At 48.7% G+C, this 16,814-nt stretch overlaps 1 protein-coding gene across 1 annotated transcript in view; it reads right to left on the bottom strand.

The window, feature by feature from the left end:
* Positions 1 to 16,123, bottom strand: part of LOC308127620 (prospero homeobox protein 1-like) — a gene marked incomplete at its 5' end in the record, with an annotated part of 32,772 nt that extends 16,649 nt beyond the window's left edge. The window contains 5 exon segments of the mRNA XM_080492758.1: positions 1,917 to 2,111; positions 9,261 to 9,368; positions 13,749 to 14,972; positions 15,078 to 15,748; positions 15,751 to 16,123. Coding sequence (XP_080348884.1) covers positions 1,917 to 2,111; positions 9,261 to 9,368; positions 13,749 to 14,972; positions 15,078 to 15,748; positions 15,751 to 16,123 — 2,571 coding nt within the window.
* Positions 16,124 to 16,814: the final 691 nt, after the last annotated feature.

Genomic DNA, 16,814 nt, shown 5'->3' on the forward strand with positions numbered 1-16,814 from the left:
GAAAACAGCCCAAAGAAAAAGGATTAAAGTATTTATAGCTGCTCAAATAATCGTTTTAAAAAAAAATACGGCAAAAAACGGTTCGATTGAATAAAATTTCTCAGTTTTTTTGTTTGTTTTTTTTTCTAAAAAAAGAAAAGAAAAAAAAGAAAAATAAGAAAAAAAGGGAAAAAAGAGAGAGAAAAGAAGAAAAAAAGGGGAAAAAATTGCTCCGTTTTTGAAAAAAGGAGGAAAAGAAAATAAAGGGAAAAAAATTTAAATAGAAGAAATTGGTAATAAAAAAAGAAAGAAAATTCTAAAAATGGTTACAAAAGCTAAAAACTAAATAAAAAATGTTCCCGCCATTTCAGGTGTTCTACATTTTGCGGATTAAGACAAGTTTGACTCGATGGAAAAATTGCGAAAACGTCTCTTTTGCTCAAAGTTTGTCGTTTTCCTCCGTGACGCCACTCGGAGGTCAAACTTCTGCTTCTCGCCTCAAACCGTGACCCCGGCGAATCGGTGAAGCCGCCATTTCCATAAAGTCTGATTGGAACGGGTGACGCATCACGACGCCGTTGAACCGGAGTCGCTGCGATAAGGTGATGCCGGCGAAGGGACGTTGAGATTTTCTCTCCTCCTTCACCTCCCTCCCTCCCTCCTTTCATCCCCCCGCCCTGAGGGAACATTACTGGCTGGGGACTCTCTCTCTCTCTCTCTCTCTCTCTCTCTCTCTCTCTCTCTCCTTCTCTTCCCCTTCTTCCCCCTCTCCTCTCCTCCTCCCCCTGTCAAACTCAGAGGCGTGAAACTGGAACCGCGGCCGATTCAGCAAGTCTCCTGACGTGTACACACACACACACACACACACACACACACACACACACACACACACACACACAGAAGTCTTCTCCTTTTGCCAAATTTAGCATCATCAGAGTTCCACCTTGGTTTGTCCCCCATCACCCCCCCCCCCCCTCCTCCCCCCACCACACACACCTCCTCCCCCCCTCCCCCCCTCTTCTTGCTGAACGTGTCCTCTATCGATATGCTCCCTCCGTCACCTCCTTTCCTAATTCGACCCCGTTTCTTGTTTGCTTTTCGATCCTCGTGTCCCGCCCCGACTTTCGTCCCGCCGCGTTGTCCCACAGTGACGTCCTCTAGACGGGGGGTCAAACATAAGGCCCCGGGGAGGCCAAAACCGACCCTCAAGAGGCTCCAATCCGGCCAAAACACCGACAACGGTGCGATCAAACCAGCCTCAGGGTGTAAAAACAACCAGAATGCAACAGTTTCAAGGCTATTTACTGTATTTTACAGCACTGAAATTGGTTTTATGTTGAAATCTTAGTCACTTTAAGTAATTGTTTGCAAAAATAGCGATATTTCCAACCAGGAGAACCTTTTAAAAGTTTAAATTGAAAGTTTATTATGGCTGTTTTACCAGTCCGACCCACTCCAGATGTATTTGGGCTAAAATGTTTAGTAGCCTTAATATCAGCCGATATTTTACAACTGTAATATATTTTACACACAGTTTTGCAGTAATTTGTTTCATAAATTCCAATTTTTCTGAATTATTATTCAAAAGTTGCGCTTTTATCTGGCGGATTTTTTTATTTATTTATCGGGTCTTTTGTAAATCCAGCCCGCAAAGTATCGGTATTGGCCGATACTCAAATCTGAAAACTCGGATTGGCCTCAAAAGTTGCCTTTGCCCCACTCCCGTTTCCATGGAGACGGGGGATCGGGACGTCCATTGGTTTTTATGACGACATTTGGTTACTCTCATTGACTTGCGTTGTCGTAGAGCTCGCCGCACTCTGCGACCCACGCGGAGGTTTTGAAAAGCCGGGTAAGATGACTCCCGACGCCAGCCGATCGGTGTCGACGCGGCAATCCGACGTTCCGTGAATCGCTCGATCGCCTCGCAGCCTCACCTCGAAGTCGTTGGCCTTGTTGTAGTGCATGTTGAGCGCCCGGAAGAGCTCGGCGTCGCGCCCCACCGTCAGCTCCTCGGCGGCGGTCACGCCCTCGTTGATGGCCTGCCGGGCGAACTTCTCCATCTGGATGTAGTAGAACTCCCTGAAGTTGCTGAACCACTTGATCAGCTGGGAGGTGATGCACCGATTGAACTGCAGTGAGAAGCAAACACAAATCCAAATAAACTTTTTGGGCAAAGACGTGGCGCCGGGGTCCGTCTCGCGCGGCGTCCGCCGCCGGGATGATATTACACCCGGACGTTTGCTCGGCGGACTTATTTGCATGATGGTATGTCATTAAATCTGCTCCGCCGCACTGTTTACATTCTCCCCGAGCTTTAATTACATCGAGATTCTGTTGCCTCTATAAAGAGAGAGGAAAGAAAATAATAAAAAATAAAAATACACGATGAGCTTCAGAAATACTCTCAAAGGAGGTGAGCGGTGGTTCGCCTCAAAGTGAATTCTGCTTAATTGCGATGGATGAATCAGGTTTGCTCATTTCGAGCGAAAAGCAATATGAGGAAAAAGGCTTTTTTATTATTATTTTTTTTTTTAATTAACTGACAAAACACAGAATTAAAGTTCAGATGTTCCCATTTATCCACCTCATGAGTGGTTTTTCTCACTTTCAATTCACTTTTTTCAATTAAAGTCAAGACCTTGTTACGCTCAAAGTCCAATTTTGGGTTTTCGTTTATGTCTTGGATAATTTGGAGTACTTTAGTTTTTTTTTACTGACACACAAGATGCTTTAATTGCACTTAAACCCCGTTTGGATTTCATTTCGAGTGGAAACGCTTTAGGAAACAATGAAGAAATGAAAACAATGTCTGTTTCCACATTAGGGCATTTTCCAAAAGTTGTGTTTCCCACCGTTTCCATGGAGATGTAGGCAGAGCATTTTCGAAAAGTTGTTTCCTTCCCCCCCCCGTTTCCATGGAGACGTAGTCAGAGAGTTTTCAAAAAGTTATGTTTTCCCCCCCAGTTTCCATGAAGATGGGAGCATTTTCAAAAAATAGTTTTCTCTTTTCCATAGAGATGGAGTCAGGGCCTTTTCCAAAAGTTGCGTTTTTTCCCCCATTCCCATGACGATGGGAGTCGGAGCATTTTCAAAAATTAGACAATTTTTTTTTTAGAAAAGTTGGGTTCTCCCCTCGCTCCCACAGAGATGGCGCATTTTCAATAAGTTCTGCCATCGGAGCAGTTTTCAAAAAGTTGCATTTGTCGTGGCTCCGAGTACCAAACCGCAACAGACGTTTTTTTGCATTTTCACTTGAAAACATTGTTGTTTTACAAACATGTCGCCTCCTCTTACACTGAACACAAGTTTTTAACACACTAACACAATTACGAGAAAAAAAACCCTCTGATAGACGTTCCCGAATAACTGTATGCAAACTGTGTGTGTGTGTGTGTGGGGGGGTGGGGGTGGGGGGGGGGGGCAGCCAGCCCAGTGAAAGTGTATGTGTGTATGTTTGTGTGTGTGTTCAGCGGAGGGGAAAAACGGCTTTGACACGGAGATTAAGCTCGGTATTGTTACAAGACATTGTCTCACAGGAACAAGGGATGAGCGGGGGAGATAGGGGGGGAAGAAAGACAGACAGACGGGGGATGAATAGAGAGAGAGAGAGAGAGAGAGAGAGAGAGGAAGATGTCAGAGAGGGAAGGGGGTATTTTTTCAAGGGGTGACATAATGGAGCATAATTCGAGGGTTGGTTTTACAAAACATAGGGGAAAGTGTGTGTGTGTGTGTGTGTGTGTGTGTGTGTGTGTGTGTGTGTGTGTGTGTGTGTGTGTGTGTGTGTGTGTGTGTGTGTGTGTGTGTGTGTGTGTGTGTGTGTGTGTGTGTGTGTGTGTGTGTGTGTTCTGACCCACAAACGAGCGACACTACACCGGGTCGTCACTCGGCAAATCGCACGCGACCACACGTGACAAGACGATGCAAAAAGCGAATGTGGAAATGAAATCGAAGCCCCATATGTGCAGAAGTTTTGACACAAAATATCCAGAATTCAACTCAAATATTTCGCCAACTATTGGAAAAAAAAAAACTGTTGTCTATTAACACTGATGTGAAACTCTTATATTAAACGTGCGCATAAAAGCAGTAGTCATCGACATATTGACATTCTTTAATGGAAAAACACTATTCACCCTAGAAAGTGTGTCATTTTGAACAGCTTTACACTTTCCATACATACTTTAAAATATATATATATATATATATATATATATATATATATATATATATATATATATAGCAACCAGGTGCGGTTAAAACGTAAATTTAAAAATAATGAGTTCTTGATTGATGGTCTGTAAAGACCAGCAACATAACCATGCCCACTAATGTAATATATACCATTTATAGATTCATTCGAGCCATTTTAAAAGTAATGACGACTACAATGTAATCATATGAGCCGTTTCAAATTGAACAAAGCTGATAATGTATTAATTCTGTCAATTTTAAATCAAATAAAGCAATAGTGTAATCATTTTTGAATGCAACAAAGCCAATAATTTAACAATTTTAGACATTCTAAACATAAGAAAGCTGACAATGTCATAATTTTGGCCATTTTAAATGTAATAAAGCCAATAAGTCTTTAAAAAAAAAACTACTTTGAATTAGTTAAAAAGTTAAGTGTGCATGCTATAATTTAGCGAGCTAATAGGGATTATTGTAAATATTTTATGTTTTGAATGAGACACTTTTGAAAACTTTAGCGTTATATTTACTCTCGACTCAGAAAAAAAAGAAAGAAGAAATGCTGACGAAATTTGTGGAAGAGACTTTTTGTTGCAGTACCAACTTTAACCACCGGGGCCAGTTTACCGCTAGCCTCAATTTCGTACATACAAGTTGAAAATGCAATTTTCTATAACTTTAAACTAATAAGTCGCTTATTATTTTTTTTTTAACGTTTATCCATGTTTGAGTGGAAATATGAATTTCTTATCATACTTGCTCTACAATTTTTGAACACGCGGATGAAATGCCACCACCTGCCCGCTCGTCTCCCCCCCCCGCCGGGCCTCCGTCCGCCGCGACACAATCACAATCAGCACAAAACAAAAAAAAAAGGCCGACTGGACGCGCGGCGGACGGCGAGGAGGGGGTCGAAACGCTGAGTTTGAGGAATGCCATTTTCAGTTTACCACCGAAACGTGGAAAGAGCGAGTGTCAGAGCCCCCACCTCCTCCACCTCACCCCCACCCCCCCCGACGCCGGGCGCTGTCAGGCCCACCTCCAGGCTACAACGGGAAGGGCAAACATCCTTTAAGAATCTGCGAGCGGATTCGTCGTGGCTCGGCAGAAATTTCACAAGGGGACGGCGGCGCGAGCGGTGGCGGGGTGGGGGGGAAGGGTGGGTGGAGGAATGTGCACGATCGGCAGAAATCCGCCAGTTGAAACGCTGAAGGTTTCCTGAAGGAATCGCTGCTGCTGTAACTTTTATCAAATGATAATTTAGGTCATTTGGTGGTGGGGGTGGAGGAGGGAGGGAGGGGGGGGGGCGGCGTTCTGTACTCGGAGTATTTGTTTCAGTATGTTTGCGTTCGATGAGGCCTCCACCATTCCACTTTTAACTCTAAAGGGACTTTTCTTGTGTCTGATTTAAAGCCACGGATCAAAAACGGGCCTGAATCCGATTCTCTTGAGCAAACGTAACGTTGTCGAACATAAAGCCGGGGGACTCCAGTAGAATATCCGTTGCATTGGAGTTTATAGTGTAAAATGTCTTCCTTTTGTTTGTGTTGTCGTTTTTGTAACGGCGTCGCCACGCATAAACAATCCCAACGTGCCACTTCGGCTCGGTACCTTCGTCAAGCTGAAAAAAAAAAGTCTCTTTACACATGTGCTGCGAGCGGTTTTCAACAACTTCCCAAGGAGTCGGTATCGCTGCAAATTGGCCGTGTAAGTAATCGCCGCTAATTGTTTCCCGCTGAGACGGAGACGTCGTCGTCGTCCCCGGGCCCTCTCGAGGCGAGGGAGTCCTCGGCTCTGGTAAACGTGTGCGTGTGTGCGTGTGTGCGTGTGTGTGTGTGTGTGTGTGTGTGTGTGTGTGTGTGTGTGTGTGTGTGTGTGTGTGTGTGTGTGTGTGTGTGTGTGTGTGTGTGTGTGTGTGTGTGTGTGTGTGTGTGTGTGTGTGTGTGTGTGTGTGTGTGTGTGTGTGTGTGTGTGTGTGTGTGTGTGTGTGTGTGTGTCAAATGTGAGCGAGCGAGCGTCTAATTAATCCTCCTCCAGTCTTAATTACTCTCACTGACTCGCTCAAGACGGCGACCCCCCCCCCGGCGTCCCCCGCTATACGATCGTCTGGTCAGAAGGCCACGGGGGCACAGATCTGTTCCCCGTCCCCCCCCCCCCCCCCCCATCCTCCCGTTAAAAAAAACTAAAAACCGGCGCAACCCACTTCCCACACAGAGCGAGGCGGGCCATTTGTGCATAAGAGGCTCATCTTTAAGAACCGGTTTCCCAGAGACGGAGTCCATTCAAGTCCAATTAGGGGACGCCTAATTCCCTGACAGTGAATCCTCCCAACACATGCTACTTATTGTTCCCCGGGAAGCGAGGCGGCGGCGGCGGCGAGGGAGAGGGAGGACAAAAAAAAAAAAAAAGGGAAATTGACCCGGATATTTTTTTTTTTTTTGGGCGGGGGGGGGGGGACATATGGTAATGACTGCGACGGGGGACACACATGTAGAGACGGACAGCAACAGGAGCTCGCTCTCGCTTTCTCGAAGCTTGAAAAGAACAACCTCGCTCATCACAAATGGGATTATTTATCCCCGAATCCCCCCTTTTTTTTTTTTTTCTCCTCTCATTATTAATAAGCAAAGTAATATCTGCGCAGTTCATTCCCGCTGACGGATTAACTGGGATTACCGCTCAATTAAACGCAAATTTGACGGCGATTCGTCATTTGCATAGAACGTCAACAACAAAATCGCTTCTTCAAGGACGTCGACAAATCCCCATGTATCGCTCATAATAACCTGCAAATCTTGTGGAGGAGCTGAGATTATGACCTCATAATAATCTCATTATATTCCCCACAATGCAGCGTTCCTCCTTTCGAGGTTCAGTAAAAGCATCAAATGTGATGTATTCATATAGAAAATGCAAAGTCTGTTCTGTAATGAAGCCCAATTAGGATTATTTCCCCGTTTCAGCTGGAGTAGAATATGTGGAAAATTAACCATAATAGGAGTTTTCGTGCCAAAATAATCTCCCAAACGTGACCATTTCTACTTCCTGTAACGCCGTCCATCTGCTGAGCGACATCTTTCAATCTAAATCCCCGTTGAGATTAATGGAATAAAACCCGCAAAGCTAGATTAAGTTATGAAGGCTGATATCAATCCCCGTAAGATAAACTCGTCGTCCATGTTGTTGTTTCGAAATTAAACTAAATATGAAGCCCCGTCTACACGACAACGTCGTCACGCGGAGAGAAAAACAAAAAAACAACTTCTGGAGTGTCTTGGGCGTTCGTTTCCATGACAGCGGTGCTCGGAGGCACTGAAAATGCGACTTTTCGGGAAAAAGCTTGGACCCTGTTTCCGTGGATACGGGGGAAAAAACAACGTTTCGAAGGCGCGCTAAGTCCGTCTCCGTAGAAAACGGGGGGAAAACACAACTTTTTGAAAAAGTGCTGACTCCATCTCCATGGAAAACGTGGGGAAAATGCAACTGTTCGAAATTGCTCTGTGTCTGTGGGAACGCCGGGACAACGCAACTTTTTGAAAATGCACCGACTCAGTCTCCATGGAAATGTGGGGAAACACAACTTTTCAAAAACGCGCCCACTCCATCGCCATGGATACGGGGAGACACAACTTTTCATAATGCGCTGACTCCGTCTCCATGGAAATAAGGGGGGGGGGCATAACTTTTCGAAAATGAGTCATCTCCATGGAAATCGGGGGACAATGCAACTACCTGAAATTGCTCCGTGTCTGTGGAAGCATGGGGAAATGCAACTTTTTGAAAACGAGCCGACTCCGTTCTCCATAGAAACGGGAGGAAATGCTCCAATTTGAAATTGCTTTAGTGTGTGTGGAAACACTGGGACAATGCAACTTTTTGAAAAAGCACTGACTCCTGTCTCCATTGAAACGGGGAGGGGGGGGACACACAACTTTTTGAAAACGAGCCACGTCCATGAAAACATGGGGAAAATGCACCTATTTGAAATTTGTGTGTCGTCTATGGTAGTGAATTATGTAAATATGAGCCTGGATGGCCGATAATGACAGTTTCTCATCGTCGGCATATTTTTGTCCGTCCCCTTCTTCACGCTGCGAGACGTAGAAAGTCCAGCTTCCTGGCGGTCGGACGGTAAAACGGCCTCCTGGTTAATGAGAAATCAGACTCCCGCTCGCATGCAGGTAGGCTTAGCAACCCCGTGTTTGCCTCGCAACCCGGTGTCCCGGCGACCACTGTTGCCATGGCAGCCGATGAGGATGTGGCACTGCCACGAGGAAGTGGTCACCGCAGACGCGAGCCAAAGGGCAGCTGGTGTGTGTGTGTGTGTGTGTGTGTGTGTGTGTGTGTGTGTGCTCATTTGAATGCAGCGTCCTGAATCTGTCGAGGAGCCGTATGCTGCATTTGCAAAAAAAAAACAAAAAAACCCAGCCTGTAAACACAAAACAATCAGCGTCTTTGTTTTTAAAGCTGTTGTTCTGTTGTCATCGCTTTTGTTTCTGCGCCCCCCCCCCCCCCACCTCCACTGCTCCACCCCCCCCCCCTCCTTTCCCCTTATTTCTTCACAACTTTCGCTATTTATTTCTCTTTATTTTTAAAATTCTGAATGAAATGAGTAAAAAAAATTAAGTTTCCCATTTGAGAGTGAAAGGGCGCGTGGAATAAAAGGGGTTTGAGTTGGTGTGTGTGTGTGTGTGTTTCTGTGTGTGTGTTTGTGGGTGTGTGAGAGAGAGAGAGGGAAAGTGGGTGTTATCCCCCCCCCCTACCCTCCAACCTCGGGCCCGATTAAGGCCAGAAACTCTAATTATGCTACAAAGATGTGACAGACTGGAGCACCCATCTGCGCTGTAGGGTGTCCACACACACACACACACACACACACACACACACACACACACACACACACACACACACACGGTATCAGTCGGCGTTAACAGTGAAAGTCCTAACGTGATTCACTCCCGAACTTATTTGCTCATCGTTTCCTCTCCGTCACTGCATGAGTCACTTTTTTTTTTCTCTTCTCGTCTTTTTTTTCCCCCCCAAAAATCGTGCAATCATTAGAAAAAAAATAAAGGAAAATCGTTCACCTTGACGTCTGAGAAGAACATCTTGAGCATGTTGGAGGACGGGTAGCGGGTGTAGAAGAACATCAGCTTGGCTTTCTTCAGGTGGTTGGGGGAAAGGCCCTCTTGGATCTGAGTGGACAACCTGTTAAGGAAGCGGCCGTTTCAGGGAGAAAGGAGACGTTTTCTCAACGCTGAGTCACGCCGCGTTATTACCGGCTAACTGCCCCGGGAGACAACGCACGCAACTCCCGGTTGGCATGGAAACGCTGCGTTCGCTTGCTTATAAAGTAAAGTGGTTCAAAACAAGAATCGGACATTTAAAAAAAAAAAAAGAAAAAAAAAAAAGACCTTTTACAGTGTAATTTCACAATTATAGCACTACAATCCTAAATTCTACATTGACGAGCAGAAGTTACTCAAATCCGCCTTTTTTTCCACAATTTTTGGATTATTTTTTTTTATTTTTTAGGACGCTGTATAAAGACTTTCAAACATTTTAATTAACCCCAGTTTCATCTTGAATGGGCCAGACCGATAAAATAATCCCCAAATGAACCAATCGAAATGTGTCTTGTTTGGCGAAGAGTACACGGGATGAAAATGTACAAGAACCAAACGGTTCGAATGGAAAATTACCTAAAATTTCAACAATTTTAATATTGCAAAGTTTGACGCGTGTTTGATAGACAGATTCGGTAGAATAGCACCATGATAACGTTTAAACGTCAAAGTTTGTCTCTACGCAGATGATGTAAACGTCTACATTTTAGCAAAAAAAAAAAAAAAAACAACGGGAAATGACGACAATCTCAACATAAAGCCAATTTTAACGCTGCAAAAAACCTGCTGCATTGTGGGTGTTTTCACAAACTCCCCCCCCCGACAGCATGGCGTCGACGCGAGTTTGATAGCTTCGGTAGAATAGCGCCATGGTAACGTTTAAACGTCAAAGTTTTTCTCTACGCAGGTGACGTAAAATCTCAATCTCAACGTAAAGCCAATTTTAATCCAGTGAACAGTCTGAAAAAGTAGCATGTCGCATGTTTTTACGCAAAGACGTTGAGGCTAATGCTAGCAACACGGCCGCTCGCCGTCATGGCAGCTCGCATATTAAATGTTCAACAGTAAATAAGTTAGATCACAAGTTGTTTTCTCCTGACTCTCAGCAACTATTGTCTATCGCTGTTGCGTGACGCTTGTTAGCATTGAAGCTAACAACGCTCAGTGTTGTTGTTGCTGCTCTTTGAGAAGCGGCGGGATTGGAGCCTCTGGTGGGGGGGCTACAGTTCGCGCCGCACGTGGCACACGTCCAACTTTTTGTGGAAGTCGTGGCCCATCGCTGATGTTTGAGGAGCACCCCCCCACCCCCCCCCCACCCCACCCCACCCCACTTCCCCAACCCCCCCTAACGTACAATATGTGGCTGTCGTCACACGCCGGAGCCACTCTCGTGGTCCTTTTGATTGGCACCCGAAGCAAAACCAAACATCTGTGGGCTTTTTTTTTTTTTTTTTTTTAATCCACAGTCACACCTGCATCTGATCCGGCGCCTCTCCTGCCGTCTCGACAACGGCGAGTCATAATTGCGGAGGTCCTGCATGCAGTGTGAGTGTGTGTGTGTGTGTGTGTGTGTGTGTGTGTGTGTGTGTGTGTGTGTGTGTGTGTGTGTGTGTGTGCGCGCGAGAGAGTGTGTGAGTGTGTGTCTGACAACAGCTGTGCCCCACCACGCTGCCATTTCCCCACCACATTAACAGCCCTATAATCTATCAGAGAAGATGAGGCAATCAATGGAACCCCCTGCAAGGTCAATTAGCACACACACACACACACACACACACACACACACACACACACACACACACACACACACACACACACACACACACACACACACACACACACACACACACACACACACACAAAGAAAACCCCAGGGGCCCTATATGGCTGGAAAGAGGGACGGAAAGAGAGAGAGAGAGCAGCGACGGGCAGAAGATAAGTGAACAAAGTGGAAAGAAAAGCAGGAAAGGTCAGAAAGCAGCGGGGAGATTTTGAGTTGTGGCGATAAACGTTTAAAATTTTAGTTTCCAGTTTAATTTAATGGCGCCGCCGCCGCCGTCACCCGACCCGCCGCTCAAATCTCAACTGGGATGTTATTCAGCAGCGGATGCATCAGGTCGCTGGACAACAACACCGCCGTTTGGTTAACATTCATACCAACCTGCCACTACGTGTGTGTGTGTGTATGTGTGTGTGTGTGTGTTTACTTCACATTATGTTCAGGTTTTTGTCCCCCTCGTCTTGTTTTCTGTCGACACACACACTCGAAAGCGTGCAAACACATGTAAACAGCGTGGCGCCGTATGAATAGAAAGCAAATGGTGTGTGTGTGTGTGTGTGTGTGTGTGTGTGTGTGTGTGTGTGTGTGTGTGTGTGTGTGTGTGTGTGTGTGTGTGTGTGTGTGTGTGTGTGTGTGTGTGTGTGTGTGTGTGTGTGTGTGTGTGTGTGTGTGTGTGTGTGTGTGTGTGTGTGTGTGTGTGTGTGTGTGTGTGTGTGTGTGTGTGTGTGTGTGTGTGTGTGTGTGTGTGTGTGTGATAGTAGCTAAAGTGAGTCCGTGAATAAACAATGCAACTGGTGTTGTTCTTTTCGTGCACTCCTCATCCGTCCTCTCTCGATCTGATTTGTGTGTGTGTGTGTGTGTAGTGCAGTGCTCACTGTACGAGCTGTAACTTGACCGTGTTGCCAGGTGCATGTGTGTATATGTGTGTGCACGCTTGTGCGTGTGTGTGTATATGTGTGTGTGTGTGTGTGTGTGTACTGGAAGGGGAAAGAGATGAGGGTGGGGATAAATTCATAAATGAATGGAGGACATCTGCTCAGCTTTGTACAAAGGATTAAAGATGCACAGAACTGTGTGTGTGTGTTTGTGTGTGTTTGTGTGTGTGTGTTTGTGTGTGTGTGAGACTTTCAGGTGAGCTCCGATCGGTGCAAAACACCCTCCGCTAACCGAACTTGAGCTTTGAAGTCGCCAACTACAGACATTTTATCCACATCATTCGTGCATTTTGTGTTGTTTTGAGTTTCTAAGTGTGTGTGTGTGTCCAAGAATTCAGGCTCTTTTGCCGGAGAACTGTTTCCGTGTGTGTTTAATCAACGTGGTTATTTATTGGATTCACTGCGAGATGAACTAAACGACCTAAAAAAAAACTGATTTATTTCACCTCCGAACAAAGAAAAAAAAAAAAAAAAAAACACGAGGCTACAATGGTCAATATCTTTGAAATACTAATGTCCGATTTCAAAGATTTCTTTTATATCTCTTTGAATAAATGAATTGGGGGGGGGGGGGGCGGCATTTCGGAATGAAACGGCGAGGATCAAGAGACGTGTCAAATATTTCTTTCTTTCTTCCTTTTTTTTTTAATTTCATTTTAATTAAAGCAACATCTAAATTGGCTTTGAACGCGACACTGCGATCTGAGTTCCTATTTGTCAACTTCAAAGTCTTGCTCCTTCTTTTTTTTCCCCCCACTTTGTTCTCGTGTGTGTGTGTGTGTGTGTGTGTGTGTGTGTGTGTGTGTGTGTGTGTGTGTGTGTGTGTGTGTGTGTGTGTGTGTGTGTGTGTGTGTGTGTGTGTGTGTGTGTGTGTGTGTGTGTGTGTGTGTGTGTGTGTGTGTGTGTGTGTGTGTGTGTGTGTGTGTGTGTGTGTCGGGAGAAGCCCTCTCCATATGAAAGGTTAGACAAGATAAACAGCTACCTGCAAACACCTGTCGACAAACACACACACACACACACACACACAATTTACAGCTGCTCGGCGACTGAAAGTGGAGTCGTCCTCAAAAAAAAAAAAAAAAAAAAAAACCTGATAATGACGGAACTGTACGTTGGACAATCTCTTTACGCGTCGTCTTTAGCCGCGAAATCTGCCATCAATGAGGCCAAACCTGCTCCGCTTTGAAATATGATTAGCTTTGAGCTCCTATGTACAAGGTCTTACACACACACACACACACACACACACACACACACACACACACACACACACACACACGGAAATATGATTTGCTTTGAGCGTTTATGTACAAAGTCTTTGTGATGAAAGAGAACCTAACAGCACAAGAGTGTCTCAGACAGTGGAACCACTGTGTTGAAGAGGGTGTTTTTGGGGGGGGGGGGGGCTTTAAACGCCACAACCTGCTGCACCAACTTAAAAGAGCTGGAGAAAGAAGCGTGCGACCTGTTTAATCCCCCCCCCCACCCTCCTCCGCCTCCACCCTCCTCCACTCTTGTAAGAACCCGGAGAGTCCGTTTCATCTCCGGCGAGGAAACGAGAGGAACCAATTAATGCAGACTAATTCATATTAAGGGCTCCTTCTCCTCCTCCTCCTCTTCCTCCTCCTCCTGCTCTTCCTCCTCCTGCTCCTCCTCCTCCTCCTCCTCCTCCTCCTCCTGCACTGAAAAACGTGCAGATTAATTCTAACCAGATTCACGACTTTGCAAGGATACGGTGCTGCCCGAGTACGGCGATATGTCGGCCATGTCTTGCAGGTCCCCGCACTCGGACTTGATGAGGGACAGCGACAGGCCCTCCGGGCCGTGCTGGTTGGGCGAGGTCTGTCTGTGGTGATGGTGGCCCAGGTGGGTGCCGCCGAGCGCCGCCATTTTGGTTCTGAGGCTGACGGTTTCCCGTGTGATGTCCATCGAGTCCGGTGAGGAGCGGTGGTGGTCCTTAGGCCCCGAAGGGTAGCCGCCGCCGTGCGACCCCAGCGGGCTCTGGAAAGGGTAGCCCATGAGGGGGAGCGGGAACGGGTGGCGGAAGGACGGCGGGCTGAAGCCGAGCGACGCCGTGAGCGGCGAGGGGTGGAGGGAGGGATGGTGGGGAGGGGGAGGCGGCGGGAGGGACGGGTTGGCGCTCTCTCCCGCGCCGCCGCCTCCTCCGCCGCCGTTCTTGCGCACCACCAGCGGCAGCGCCTCCGTCTGGTCGTTGGGCGTCGGCACGCCGCTCAGCCGGCCGCTCAGACCCCCGAAGGAGTCGAGCGGACTCGGGACGATGACGTCGCCGAAGCAGTGCAGCCGCTGGCTGGAGGAGTGGTAGTTGGACGTCGGGCTGCCGTCGCCGTTCAGACCGAGCGCCAAAGGGCCGCCGCCGAAGCGCGAGTCGGGGGTGAGGGACGGCAGGGGGCCGAAAGGGGGAGGACACGAGGAGGACGAGTTGGAGGAGGAAGAGGGCGCCGCCGGCGTGCTGCTGTGGCAGCCATGATGGTGACTGATGGCCTGTTTGGGCGAGGAGAAGCCCTTCACCACGGTGTCCACCACCTGCGACACGGCACAGTTCAGCTCCTGCTTCAGAGTCTCCGCTAACTGCCTTCCTCCTCCTCCTCCTCCTCCCGCCGCTCCTCTCCTCTTCATCGCCCTCTCGCCATTCCTTTCCTCCTCCTCCCTGCTGTCCACGTCCTCCTCCATCTCTCCGTCGATCAAGGCCTGCTCCCGGAGGAGGGCCCGGGCCCGGTCCAGAAACAGACCCGGGTCCAGGTCGGACAGGTCGTCGTGGGCGTGCCGCCCTCGGTCCCGGTGCCGCTCCTCCAGGCCGTCGGAGCGGATGCTGTCCTCCGACAGGTTCCCGTCCTCTTCGCGCTCCCCTCCGCGGTCGGCCTCGCCGTTCTCCTCCTCCTCCTCGGTCTCCGAGTCGTAGATCTGGTAGAACTTCTCCTGGAGCTGGCGCAGCTGTTTCTGTGCAAAGAGAAAACGTCGGTACGTCTCGAAACGCTCAGAAGGACTCAGATTCTCCGGAGACAAACTCCAGGACATCGACATTTTCTGAAAACCCAAACCGACCTGCATGTCCTCCAGTTGGAGTTTGAGCTGCCGCCTCTCCTCCTGCCGCTGCTCCTGCCGGGAACAAACCAGCTGCGTGAAGCTGTGCTGCTGCTGCGGCAGACGCTGCTTCCTCTTGTTCTCCCTGTAAACCTCGCCGGCGCCCGTCATGCCGCCGCCACCGCCCCGCGAACCCGGCGAGCTCAGGAGGCCGGAGGGGCAGTCGCCCCGGCCGTGCCCGCCACCGCCGCCGTGTCCAGTCCCGTCTCCCCTGTGCTCGCCGCCGCTGCCGTTGTTGCCCTCGTTCTGGCGGCCGCCCTCCTGGCTGTGGTCTCCGGCGCCGGAGCGCACCAGCGGCGAGTGGCTCATGCCGCGGATGATGTTCTCCACGCGGGCCCGCTTGGCCCGGAGGTGCTCGTCCGACAGGCGGTCCAGGTCAAAGGACGAGAGGGAGAGCGGCTGGGAGGGAGCGTGGGAGTTGAGGCCGGCGGGGGGCGGCGGCCGACCGAAGGAGGCGGAGGACGACGCAGGGGGGAGGGGGGGTCCGGGGGAGAGGCAGTCTGACGGGCTGTCCCGGTCGCGAGACGAGTTGCTGCAGGCGTCCTCGGCGTGGATCTCCGAGCCGCCGCTGGACAGAGCTCCGCTCCCCTGCGAGGGACAAACGCAAATCAGCAACGGGCTGCGGGGGATTGCCCGAGTCGGCGTCGGGGTCGGTAACGTACCTGAAAGCCCGAGTCGCTCCCGCCGTTCTTCCCCATGTTATTCTTCAGCAGCTGCGAGATGATGGTGGCGCCCGGGAAGGGCATGATGGCGTCCTCGTAGGAGTTGGCCCTCTTCAGCAGCTTCCTCAGGACGTTGGACTTCTCCCCGTCGCCGTTGGCGTGTCCGTGGGCGACCAGCGGGCAGTCGCCGTCCTGGTCGGGGCCGTGCGATTGGTTCATTCTGTCGAGCAGGGTCTCCCGGGCGCGGGCGAATATCGCGCTCCCCACCGTCCTCTTCACCCCGATGTCAACACGCCGGCGCTTGGTCTGTCTGGTTAGGAGGGCGGCGCTGTCATGATCAGGCATCACGCAGGGCAGCTAAACAGACATGACCAGTGGTCGTCTCAGACCGCGGGGGAGACCTGGTGACACACACATTTCCGCTTTTATTGAATTAAAAATGTTTTCCCCCTCCGCGGCGCCATTCTCCACCAAAAAGAATCGAAAGGCACCCGCTTTAAAATAGCTCAAGGAGGTCTTCACATAGAGAAGTAACACCTGCCCGTAAAAACCAAACAAATTTTCCCATTTCCTCCTCGTCCCCCCGACTCGCCTGAACTTTGATTTGTTTGAGGTTGAATGCAGTCACTTGTGGAAGTTCTCCACTTATTGTATTGGTAAAAAAAAAAAAAAACAACCAACTGAGGAGGGGAGCGTGTCGAGACACAGGAGCTCAGAGGATCTTTTAGGTTCCGAAAGCGTCGCTGAAAAAAAATACACCATTTGAATACTTGGAAAGTGATCTCCCCAGCGTTTTTCTTCCCCCCCCCCTTTACGTTTGCATCTGCTTTGCAAGAGATTTCACAGTCCTGGAAGTAGGGAAATGCCGCACTAATCCGAACTGCGACAGTTTCTGCCGGATAGTTTTCAGTCGAGTGTCACTGCGTATCCGGCCAAAACAATAAAAAGCAGAAAAAGGAGGCCTGGACACGCGTTCGGCCGGGCCATTAGCAAATGAGATACTTTTAGTTTGAATACGACTGTGGTAAAGCCGAGG

Source organism: Lipophrys pholis, assembly GCF_963383615.2.
Source record: "Lipophrys pholis genome assembly, chromosome: 23".
In the NCBI taxonomy this organism is placed as follows: domain Eukaryota; kingdom Metazoa; phylum Chordata; class Actinopteri; order Blenniiformes; family Blenniidae; genus Lipophrys; species Lipophrys pholis.